General features: G+C 44.2%; 2 protein-coding genes across 3 annotated transcripts in view; one reads left to right on the top strand and one right to left on the bottom strand.

The window, feature by feature from the left end:
* The window catches only part of LOC132406323 (trichohyalin-like), a 136830-nt gene extending 134231 nt beyond the window's left edge, over positions 1 to 2599 (top strand). The window contains exon 6 of one of the 2 annotated variants that reach the window (XR_009516133.1): positions 2461 to 2599. The gene's annotated coding sequence lies outside the window, so the exon portion shown is untranslated. The remainder of the gene's footprint in view (positions 1 to 2460) is intronic. The other variant, XR_009516134.1, reaches the window with a different exon arrangement.
* LOC132405905 (adhesion G protein-coupled receptor E3-like) overlaps positions 1 to 12383 on the bottom strand; it is a 60373-nt gene that overhangs the window by 16777 nt on the left and 31213 nt on the right. Inside the window, exons 9-14 of the mRNA XM_059990883.1 lie at positions 12035 to 12166; positions 9955 to 10136; positions 8687 to 8886; positions 6848 to 6863; positions 3980 to 4186; positions 2560 to 2795 (exon numbers count right to left, since the gene is read on the bottom strand). Of these exons, the coding sequence (XP_059846866.1) occupies positions 2560 to 2795; positions 3980 to 4186; positions 6848 to 6863; positions 8687 to 8886; positions 9955 to 10136; positions 12035 to 12166 (973 nt within the window). The remainder of the gene's footprint in view (positions 1 to 2559; positions 2796 to 3979; positions 4187 to 6847; positions 6864 to 8686; positions 8887 to 9954; positions 10137 to 12034; positions 12167 to 12383) is intronic.

The following is a 12383-nucleotide window of genomic DNA, read 5'->3' as shown; positions in this document are numbered from 1 at the left end:
GCTTGTAAGGTCATGTTTGATAAATCTTATTGAATTTTTTGAAGAGGTTACAAGGAAGGTTGACGAGGGTAAAACAGTGGATGTTGTCTATATGGACTTCAGTAAGGCCTTTGACAAGGTTCCACATGGAATGTTAGTTAGGAAGGTTCAATCATTAGGTATTAATATTGAAGTAGTAAAATGGATTCAACAGTGGCTGAATGGGAGACGTCAGAGAGAAGTGGTGGATAACTGTTTGTCAGGTTGGAGGCCGGTGACTAGTGGTGTGCCTCAGGGATCTGTACTGGGTCCAATTTTGTTTGTCATATATGTTAATGATCTGGATGATGGAGTGGTAAATTAGATTAGTAAGTATGCAGATGATACTAAGGTAGGTGGAGTTGTGGATAATGAAGTAGGTTTTCAAAGCTTGCAGAGAGATTTAGGCCAGTTAGAAGAGTGGGCTGAACGATGGCAGATGGAGTTTAATGCTGATAAGTGTGAGGTGCTACACTTTGGTAGGGCTAATCAAAATAGGACATACGTGGTAACTGGTAGGGCATTGCGGAATGTGGTAGAATGGAGTGATCTAGGAACAATGGTGCGTAGTTCCCTGAAGGTGGAATCTCATGTGGATAGGGTGGTGAAGAATGCTTTTGGTATGTTGGCCTTTATAAATCAGAGCATTGAGTATAGGAGTTGGGATGTAATGTTAAAATTGTACAAGGCATTGGTATGCCGAATTTGGAGTATTGTGTACAGTTCTGGTCACCGAATTATAGGAAAGATGTCAACAAAATAGAGTACAGAGAAGATTTACTAGAATGTTACCTGGGTTTCAGCACCAAAGTTGCAGGGAAAGATTGAACAAGTTAGGTCTTTATTCTTTGGAGCGTAGAAGGTTGAGGGGGAACTTGATAGAGGTATTTAAAATTATGAGGGGGATAGATAGAGTTGACATGGATAGGCTTTTTCCATTGAGAGTAGTGGAGATTCAATCAAGGACATGAGTTAAGAGTTAGGGGGCAAAAGTTTATGGATAACATGAGGGGGAGTTTCTTTACTCAGAGAGTGGTAGCTGTGTGGAACAAGCTTCGAGTAGAAGTGTTAGAGGCAGGTTCGGTATTGTCGTTTAATGTAAAATTGGATAGGTATATGGACAGGAAAGGAATGGAGGGTTATGGGCTGAGTGCGGGTCTGTGGGCCTAGGTGAGAGTAAGCGTTCGGCACGGACTAGAAGGGCCGAGATGGCCTGTTTCTGTGCTTTAGTTGTTATATGGTTATAAGTCAATTTGGTAGTGAGGAAGGCCTATGATATTCTTAGTCAAGAAATTGAGTCCAGGAGTGAAGAAGTTCTATTGTAGTTTTATAAAACTCTGGTTAGTCTACATCTGGAGTATTACATTGATGTTGAGGCTTTGGAGATGGTGTGGAAGAGGTTCACCAGGATTAGAGGGCATGTACTATGAGGAGAATTTGGACAAACTTGAATTGCTTTCTCTGGAGTGTTGGAGGTTGAGGAAGTTTATAAGATTGTGAGAGGGTTCGTGTAGATAGCTGGATCTTTTTCCCAGGGATGAAGTGCCTAATATCAGAGGGAGTGCAATTAAAGGTGGAAGGGTGTAAGTGGGGTAAGTTCTTTTATACCCACTGAAAGTGGTGGGCATTTTGAATGTGCTGCTGTGTGATGGTAGAGGTAGATACGATAACCACAAGCAAGAAGCTCTTAGATAGGCACATGAATGAGCGGGGAATGGAAGGAGAAAGACATTGATTTAGTTGAGCATTTGATTACTAAGTTAGTTTGGCACAACATTGTATACCAAATGGCTGATTTCAGTGCTGTACTGATCTACTTTCCGTGTTCTACCCTATAGACTTGGCTGCGTCTAATTTTCTTTCTGCTGTCAAAAGATTTCCTTGTCTGTGCCACCGCACAGCTGATTGTTAAATCATCTCCATCTATCTCATTACATTCACAAACAATCATTGATATGCATCACAGGAAACCCCCACTGGTCACAAGCCTCTGGCCACAAAGACATCATTGGTTTAAGCCTTTTCTTCCTGACTCTGCACTAATTCCCTTTGCCTCTCCCTTGGATCTTGTGGACTTTATGACCTCATTGAAGGCCTCACAAAAATCTACATGGACCACTTCAACCCCTCCCCCTCCCCACCATCGGCTCTCCTCATTACCAATTCCAGGTTGGTCAGACACAACCCATCCCTGAGCCCATGTTAATTTTCCTTGATGACCTCCCCAAATGAAGGTTTAGGCTGAATTCCAATAATGAGACCATCAAAGTTAACTGGACTTCATCAACCAGTTCTTGGGCACGCCTCATGTAGCCACAGAAGACTGAAATCTGACGTTGGAGCCTCTGGACTAATTTCACTTTGCCGAGGATGACTAGAGGGGAACTGTTGATGTTAAGTTCCTCACTGACTCTGGTATTTTTCTGTTTCTGCCCCTCCCAGGATATGGTTTCAGTGAAAGTGTGAGAAGAAATCGAACACGCTGGGTGCAGAGTTCCCAGAGATGAGGATCTGCCCTGGGTGACTTTGTTAGTTACTTACTACAGGGGCGATCCATAACCAGCTGGATAGGTTGCCGCGGAAACAACGACAATCACAGCAGGTACTCCGTATGCAAATGGGTACATGAAGCACCTCAGCACCTTGTGGACACTGGCATTGCTGATCCTCTGGAGGTTCCTGACTACCAGGTGGAGATGAATGCCCTCTACACACATCCACGCGCAGGCTACGAGGAACAGGTAGTGCAGACACCCTGCCACCAATGCACACACAACCTGAAGGATATAGCAGTTTAAAGTTAGCATGTTCTCTGGTACATTCTATGCCTCCCCCCTCCCCCCCCCCCGATCATCACATCACTTTTCCCACACTCACCTTCATCCCACGTGGGCTGCTAGGACAGAGTCAAGCCCCGGAAAGAGGGAACCACTGGGCCAGTCAGAGGCCCTGGTTCCAGACCACCAAGAGGCCTGCTTCCAGCTGCTGGACCAATCAGAGGGCCTGGTGTCAACCACCAAGCCAATCGGGCCAGCTCATAACTTGCAAGGAAAAAGATGCTGATTGGTTGGGGGCATTGACTGGCAGTTAAGACCACTTCCATTCTGCTCAGAGCTGTGGTTCCCATGGAAGAGACCAGCCTGGGTCCTTCCAACACTTTCCGCCCTTCACCATGGCTCTAACAGTAGCTGGTATTCTCCGTTCTAACCAGGGAAGAGCTGTGGCCACCTTTTGCACAACCTCCCACAAATGGCCAAGTTCATCCAGAGATGTTGATTAGGGGGTAAATTTTGGGCTGAGGGTACTGAGAATAATTTGTGTTGGTGTAACACACTGGTAAAAAAAACACAAGGCTCTCATCCATAGCCAGCCCACACAATCGATTCCTCCTGTCCATCTCACTGACTTTGAGGTCTTGATGCCCCTTCATTCATTCTTCCTTCATCAGGAAAGGGCTTTGCCTTTCACTAGGGGACATGTGGAGCTCAGAGATCAATCCACCTCCTGACCAATCAGGGCTGGGCCACTATGGACACCTCCAGTCTTATGCCTTGGCCCCTTACTGTAGCCTGGAGCTATATCGGCATCAGTAATTGGTCATTGTGATACAGACCATCTTGCCTAATCAGCAGGGGTTTAGAGCATTGGAAATGTCTCAGCCGATTGGAAGGCAGCCCAGCTACAATGGGACTTAAACCCACAAACTTGAGGCAAGAGTGTGTAGTGGTTAAAGTGTTGGTAGGAAGTGGTTTGAAAGCAGGAACTGGCCTTCAAAGAGGATGGATAGGAATATGCACAGGGAAATGGGCAGTTTGGAAGCCATGTGTTAAAAGGCACAAAAAGGCTTTACCATATTTGAGGGAAGCTAAGAAAGAAGGTTTGGATAAATATATCAGACATTGATGGATTTGACCAGAGCATTTGTGTGGATGAGTTGAGGAAAGGACTGGTGACTTCTCACCTTGCTGTTGGTCCTCTCTATCCCAAGCAGGAAGAGCAGCTCTCCCAGGAACATGTTGACACACAGGTTGATGTGGATGGTGATGCTGAAATTTTTTGTCTGGACGCAGAACAGGAATGTGAAGATGGCGAGGGCCAGGCACAAGAGAGATGTGCTCAGTCCGACTAGAGTTATCCAGCTGAGAGACTTATCATTATCTTCCCACACCTGTCACACAGGAACAAATCATTGAAACACTTCCTCCCTCATTCCCAGCACTACTGAGCCCAGTGACTCCCCCTCCCTTCCTGCACATACATTCTCTCCCCATACATTCACCACCACACAGTCTCCAGGTTACACCAGATCAACAACATAGGGATGGAATATTGGAAAACTATTTAATTTAATTGGGAGAAGGGAACTTGGGGATGTGAATTTGGAATGGATGTTCTCAGGGAAATGCACAATAGAAATATGGAGATAGTTTAAGGAGCACTTGCATGGGGTTCTGGATAGTTTTGTTCCATTGTGGCAGAGAAACGATGGTAGGGTGAAGGAACTGTGCTTGACAAGACATATGGAGTATCTAGTCCGTGCCTCTCTATCTACATGTTAAGAAGCATAGACATAGAACATAGAAAACCTACAGTACAATACAGGCCCTTTGGCCCACAAAGCTGTACTGAACATGTCCTTACCTGAGAAATTGCCTAGGGTTACCTATAGTCCTCTATTCTTCTGAGCTCCATGTACCTGTCCAGGAGTCTCTTAAAGGACTCTATCATATCCACCTCCACCACTTTCACTGGCAGCCTATTCCATGCACTCACCACTCTCTGCATAAAAAACTTATCCCTGACACCTGCTCTGGTACCTAAAGAATAGGAGATGACTAGTGTAAAGTAGGACTGATCATGGATAAAGGACCATAAGATAAAAGAGCGGAATTAGGCTATTTGGCCCATCTGCTCTGAGTATTGGCCCAACTCAGACCCTGAGGTGCAGGAAGGCAAGCATTTTTTGCCCATCCACAGTTATCCCATGAAAAGGTGAGGGCAAGAAACTGTTCCAAACCCTTGCAGCCCTTCTGGGGAAAGTACTCTGTCAGTGGGAAGGGAGTTTGGAGCTCTAGACCCAATGACAGTGGGGGACAGACTATTGTTACCCATTCAGGAAGGTGTATCAACTGGGGAATCTGCATGGGATATGTAAATGGGCAGATCGGAGGCATGGAAAGGATGGTGGGAGCAGTTGGGAGAGGAACTGGACCCCATGTTCCATTACATTTTAATCCCTGCACCTTCAGAACTGTGGTCCCACACAGTGCATGAACAAACCTGGCTCTTCCTCATTCAGGAAGTGGACTGTGTTGGTGACCCCTCCCTTGGTGATGGGGATTTGCTGGAGAAGGGGCAGAGGAAGTGTGAACTAAAGGGGGATGTCTTAGGGAGACTCGGCGGGTTGGGTAGCAGCTGTGGAGGGTGAAACAGTTTCCTCATCAAGGCTAAGGCCTGAGTGTTGACTGGCATAGGGGGCTAAGATGGGCTGAAAGACCTGTTTTTGTGCTGTCTGACCATGACACTGAGAGATAATGTCACCACAGCTGATGCCTGATCTGTCACACGTTGATCTACTGCACTTTATGTTGTTATTCCAGATTCCCAGGAACCAGGGAATGGGGACAAACAGGGATCACACTATACTTGTCAGGGGATGTCAGCTTCCTTCTCTTGTGGAAGGAGTGTGGGATTCAATGAATGAGACAACTGAGACCAAGCAAATACAGCTCTGGATTGGAACAGCACCCCAACATCAAGAAATTACAGGCCTGTCAGCCTGACATCAGAAGTGGGCAAGTTGTTGGAAGGGATTCCAGGGGACCAGATGTATGAGTAGTTAGATAATCATAGACTGATTAGGGATAGTCAGCATGTGTTAGTGCATGGTAGGTCATGTCTAACCAACCTTACAGAATTCTTCGAGGAAGTTATGAGGAAAATGGATGAAGGCAAGGAAATGTATGTCGTTTACATGGACATGGACATGTTTACAGCAAGGCATTTAACAAGATCTTGCCTGGGAGGTTGGCATTCAAGATGAGGTAGTAAAGGTTCAGTCGCTTGGCATTCAAGATGAGGTAGTAAATTGGATTAGATATTGGTTTTGTGGGCGAAGCCAAAGGGTGGTTGCTTCTCTGACTGGAGGCCTGTGACTAGTGGTGTACTGCAGGGATCGGTGCTGGGTTTGTCATCTATATCAAAGATCTGGATGATAATGTGGTTAACTGGATCAGTAATTTTGAGAATTACTCCAAGTTTGGGGGTGTAGTGGACAGCGAAGAAGTCTATCATGGCTTGAAGCGGGATCTGGACCAGCTGGAAGAATGGGCTGAAAAATGGCAGGTGGAATTTAATGCACACAAGTGTGAGGTTTTGCACTTTGGTTTGACTGATGAGGGTAGGTCTTACACAGAGAGGGGCATTGAAGAGTATGGCAGAACAAGGGATCTGGGAATAATTTATTGAAAATGGCGTCATAGGTTGACAGGGTCATAAAGGAAGCTTTTAGCACATTGGCCTTCGTTAATCAATGTTTTGAGTGCAGGAGATGGGATGTTATGTTGAAATTGTTTAAGACATTGGTGAGGCCTAATTTGGAGTATTCTGTGCAGTTTTAGTCACCAAAAGAAAAGATGAAAATAAGGTTGAAAGAATACAAAACATTTACAAGGATGTTGCTGGGTCTGGGGGACCTGAGTTATATGGAAAGATTTGAATAGGTTAGGGCTTTATTCTTTGGAATGTAGAAGATTGAGAGAAACTTTGATGGAAGTGTACAAAATTATGAAGTGTATATATAGGGTAAATGCAAGCAGGCTTTTCCCACAGAGGTGGGTGGGGGACTACAACAAAAGGTCATGGGTTATGGGTGAAAGGTGAACTGTTTAAGGGGAACATGAGGGGAAACTTCTTCATGATAATTGCTTTATGTCCTTTGAACAGTTGTCCAATCAATATAATTTGTCTAGAACCCATTTTTTTAGATACTTACAAATTAGAAAATTTTTTAATAATAGGTTACAGTCTTTTCCAAATTTATGCCCAATTGATATTACAGAAAAATTTCTTGGTTTAAATCCCTGTCAGAAAGGTTTAGTAGCCGTCATTTATAATATGATCATAAAAATACAACCAGGGATGTCTGCTAAAATTAAGGAGGAATGGGAAAAAGAACTTCATTGTCCTTTACCTACAGAACAGTGGGAGAAAATTCTACAGTTAGTCAACTCCTCTTCTATTTGTGCCAAACATGCCCTAATACAATTCAAGGTTGTACACAATGTCCAAGGACAAACTTGCTCTATTTTATTCTGATGTTAATCCAATCTGTGACAGATGTCACTCTGAAGTTGCCTCATTGACTCACATGTTTGGTCTTGCCCTTGTTTGCAAAATTACTGGAAAGATATTTTTGGCATTATTTCAACAGTTTTGAATGTTAACTTGCAACCTCATCCTATTACTGCAATTTTCGGCTTACCAATGGTGGATAACAGTCTTTTATCCCCCTCAGCTCGGTGGATGATTGCATTTGTCACATTAATGACTAGAAGATCTATTCTATTGAACTGGAAAGAAATTAATCCCCCAACTATATTTCAATGGTTTTCCCAAACTATTTCTTGTTTGAGTTTAGAAAAAATTAGAAGTGTCATTTTTGACCCCTCGGTCAAATTTGAAGAAACCTGGAGACCATTTATTCAACATTTCCATTTGAGTTAAACTGACCTTTCCTGAACCTTTTTCTTATCATCTTTAATTATTTGGATAGAGATGGGGAGTTATTGACACTACTGTGTATATTTGTTATGATACAATAGCCCATGTCAGTTAGGTTAGTTTTTTTTTGTTTTTTTTTTCCCATTTTTCCATTTTTTGTAACATACTATGAGTTTGGAAGGTTATTATATTTGAATTATTGACTGTTTGTAGTTGTATTCTAGCCTATCAATTATGTACTCTCAAGCTCTCTGTACTCAATGTTTTTCTTCTTATGTTTGTTTGAAAACTAATAAAAAGATTTAAAAAAAACTTCTTCACTCAGAGGGTTGTGAGAGTGTGGAATGAGCTGCCAGCACAAGTGGTGCATGCGAGATTGATTTCAAAATTTTTGAAAAGTTTAGATAGACTCATGGATGGTAGAGTTATGGAAGGCTATGTTGATAGGAGAAGGCTGACTTGACTAGACTACTGTAGATGGGCCAAAGGGCCTGTTTCTGTTTTGCACTTTTCTATGACAATGACAAGGATTCCCACCTCAGACAGCACAGGCATAGAACAGAAGAGCACAGGAACAGGCACTGTGGACCATCATGCCTATGCTGACCAGGATGACCCCACCGTTCTCTGCCCATTCATGTGTCTCTAAAGTCTCTGAAAAGCTATTTCTGCGGCTTGGAGTGTAACTGTGCCTGACCGGGCATGATCCCTGTGAACTCTTGGATCCTGAGCAAAGGTCAGGAGTCCAGGAATGAAAACTGGTCACTACCTGCTACAGACAAATTGGAACAAAAATGAAAATTGTTCCTGCAGTTGAGAGTATTGATGAAATGTTGTGTTTACTTGCTTACTGGCAGCAATGTTAATGACAAGAAACAATCAGTAGATAAATCTATGTCCTTCTGGATGAGTGGGATTATGCTGTCAGTTTTTATAACCTGGTCACTGTAGTGTACGGCAGTAGGTTTGCTGTGATTGTACCTGGCTGGTTGAGATGAGAATAGCAAAGCTGGAGAGATGGTGGCAGCCACAGGTAGTGTGTGTGTCGTTGGACTGAATGACTTTACACCCCTCAGGTGACCAGTGACTAGCACGTCCGGAATGGTTCCAGTAAGCGCAAAATATCCATCCATCCATCACCGAATCCTGCACAAGACACACATCCACAGCATCAAAGTTTGAGTTAATGTCACCTTCAACACGGTGAAACTTCGCAACGTCCTTCCCGAGGAAGTGGATACTCAGCAGGTGCACGAGGATGGACTTAGGGAAGGAGTTAAAGGAGGCAAGGCTTGGGGAGGTGATCCCAGAATTTGGGGAGGGGAGTGAGCTGGAGACATGGATAGTAGCAGTGAGGCGAGGAAAGTGGGTGAAGTAAAAGTGACCCTGATTAGAGGACCACAGAGTCCCTATAGAAGGGAGGAACAATTGAGAGGAAGGCAAAAGTAATGCTAGGGGTTTTAAACCTGACCCAAGGGTCAGTGTGTGGATCAGTGCATGGGTCAGTGGGTTAAGGTCAGTGTGTGTACAGGCATACTGGTCAGCCTGTGCTGGGTCAGCGTACAGGTCGGTGTGTGGAGCAGTGTGTAATCACTGTGCAGGTCAGAGTACCTGGGACACTGCGTGAATGGGACAGTGCAAGTTCAGACTTGTGAATTTACATAAAATGATGGTTGGGAATAAATAGTCAACATTTTGACTGAGACCATTCATCAAGACTGAAAGAGGAGCGGGAAGATGCCAGAATAAGAAGGTTGGGGGGAGGAGAGGAGGAGTATAAATTGGCAACTAATAAGTAAGACTAGGTGCGGGGAAATGGGTGGATGGCTATGAAGTGAGAAGCTGGGAGAAGTAAGGGACTGAAGAAGATGGAATCTGATAGGAGAGGACTCGGGAACTGAAGTGTGAATGACCTGAAATGTCTGGAGTGTAATCTTGTGACAGTCCCTAGAGTTTGCGCTACCATCCTGCCTCCTCGCAACACCTATCCACCTCTGTATGAAGTGTCCAGAATAAAACCCTGTGATGATCTAGAGTCTGCCATTTTGTCTTGTCTCCTTGCATCACCCACCCAACTCTGTGTGAAGTGTCTGGAGTAAACTCTAGAGTTTGTGGTACAGTCTGTCTCCTCGCACCACCTACCCACCTCAGTGTGAGTAAAACCCTGGATCAGTTACCAGAGCCTGTGGTACCATCCTCTCCTCTTGCACTCACCTCTGTGTGCCTCAGGGTGATGTTGATGCTCTCAGTGAAGTGCGGATTCCTCCGATTTCCGATAACAGCTGAGACCACCCCTGACCGCATCTGGAAGGGTCTCGATCTCCCCTTCTCGATAAATTCTCCTGATTTCAGAGACTTCAGCTCCTTGTAGGAGAGGAAGACGACAATGGCTGCCCCTGTATGAGAGAGGGGCAGAAGGCACAGAGTTGGTCAGTCAATATCTGGGAGCAGAACTGTCATCAACCAGCTGGCCCCAGGTCAGAGGGTCAATGGTTTGTCTTCTCAGAGACCACCGATCTCCCAGTGGTGACTGGTTTTCACAAGGAAAAAGCCCTTTCCCTGTAACAAAAGGTGCCACTCACTGACACAGTAACAAAAGCAAGTGTAACGTTAGCATCATTGTTTTCTTTTACACCTGTGTGGGTGGGCGGCTGCACTATAACTGAAATGCTCCCGTGCACATAGCCTTCATTGCTATGCAGCTGGAATTGAATGCAGCTAGAAAAAGTTTACAAAACTTAAAAAGATTTTCTTTGTTGTACTGTATTTCATTGCACCCATCAATTAATAAATAAAATCAAAAGAATGTGGGTTTTCAATTTTCATTCTAAATATTCATGGTATTGTTATTACAAAAAAAATAATTTGATGTGCTGCATAGTTTACAGGTCATGTAAAAATTTCCTGCTCAGAGTAATGGTTGTTCTGTGCAGCTATATAAAGAATATTAGAGGTAATGTGGGTTAACATTCATTTTGAAAGGACTATAATATAAAAGTCAGGATGTAAATCGGAGGCTCATGGAGTGGCAGGAAGTGCAGACTAAATGGGCCAGGGGGCTGTTTCAGCAACTCTGTGAACAGGTTTGTCTGACTTCAGGGATATTCTCAGATGCTGACGTCAGACAGACCCGAGTGTCTCGGGCACAGATCACAGAAAGTCAGCTGTCAGATACAGCCCATTATCAGGGAGTGAACTGGTATCTTGGTCTTTATTGTAAAGAGATAGAAGTGAATGCCAGAATAAAAATAAGGGAAGTCTTGTTACAACTGTACAGAGCAGCAGTGAGGCAACACCTAGGGCAGGCTTGCAGCTTGGGTCTCTATATTTAAGGTGGGATGTTCCTGTGCAGAGTCAGTGAGAAGGTTAATTGGGGCAAGCCCTTGTATTGCCAGGTTGAGTCCAGGCTCAGAAGACTGAGGGTTTTTTTGAAGAGTAAGTTTCTTTAGCCAGAAATTGGTGAATCTATGGAATTCATTGCCACAAATGGCTCTGGAAATCATTGGGTATATTGAAAGTGGGGGTTGATAGGTTCTTGATTAGTAAGGGCATCAAAGATTAGAGGGAGAAGGCAGGAGAATGGTGTTGGGAGGGATAATAAATCAGCCATGATGGAATTATGAAGCAGATTTGATGGGCCAAATGGCCTAATTCTGCTCCTATAACTTATGGCCTTAAAACCATTTCTGGAGGTCGATAAATAGTGGAAGCTGCCTCTATGGATCCTGAATTTTCATCTATTCAAAAAGAGGTTGGAGGGATTTCTTCTGGCGGGTCATGACTATTCAGCATCCCTTCCCTAGAGAGCGAGAGGGAATTTAGAGATAGTCAGCATCTAGTCCACTGCAGAGAGAGAGTTCTGGGCCATGGGAAGGGATCCACTGTGATGCACCAACCACTGTACAGTGTTGGCATGGTGATATAAAAGTTAGCCAATTGCTTTAGGGCACTAATGAACACTGATTGGGGTCCAATTGCAGCCACTGTCTATAAGGAGTTCGTATGTTCTCTCCATGATCATGTGGGTTTCTTTCAGGTGCTCCAATTTCCTCCCACATCCCAGATGTATGGGTTAAGTTGTGAACAGGTTATATTGCTGGAATCAAGTAGGCAGGGCTGCCACTGCCACATCTTCATACTCTCTCAGCTGTTGACACAAATGATGCATTTCACTCTGTGTTTTGAGGTACATATAAGAAATAAAGCTAGTCTTTAACTCCCTTATATCTTTATCAAAGGGCCGAGCAGCTGTTCCTGCTCATCCTTACATTCAAGCAATGAGCTGACAATTTACCTGCTTCTTTATCACCAGCCACACTTGTTACACAAACATCCAGCACGTTTCCCTTTGCCAGGAGTGTTATTCTCTCAGGTACCTTCGATTGAAAGCGCTGGTCACTCATCTGAACTATGCGCACATCAAGATCTAGGGTCCAAGAGAAAGGAGTCATTTGCTAGCGGGAGATGTGATGAGCTTCCTCTGTCTATATCTGTTGCAATCCAACCTAATGCCTGACTGTTGTATTATACCAACATCTTCACCCTCCCAAATTCACATCCAGTGGCTACTTTGTTAGCTACCTCCTGTTTGTGGTCACCTGCTGCTGTGGTGCATGCTCTTCAAGGTTCAATGTGTTATGCAA

Source organism: Hypanus sabinus, chromosome 16, assembly GCF_030144855.1.
Source record: "Hypanus sabinus isolate sHypSab1 chromosome 16, sHypSab1.hap1, whole genome shotgun sequence".
NCBI classification, from domain to species: Eukaryota; Metazoa; Chordata; class Chondrichthyes; order Myliobatiformes; family Dasyatidae; genus Hypanus; species Hypanus sabinus.
The sequence above is the reverse complement of the archived record's forward strand: the minus strand, read 5'-3'. Positions and strand labels throughout refer to the sequence as shown.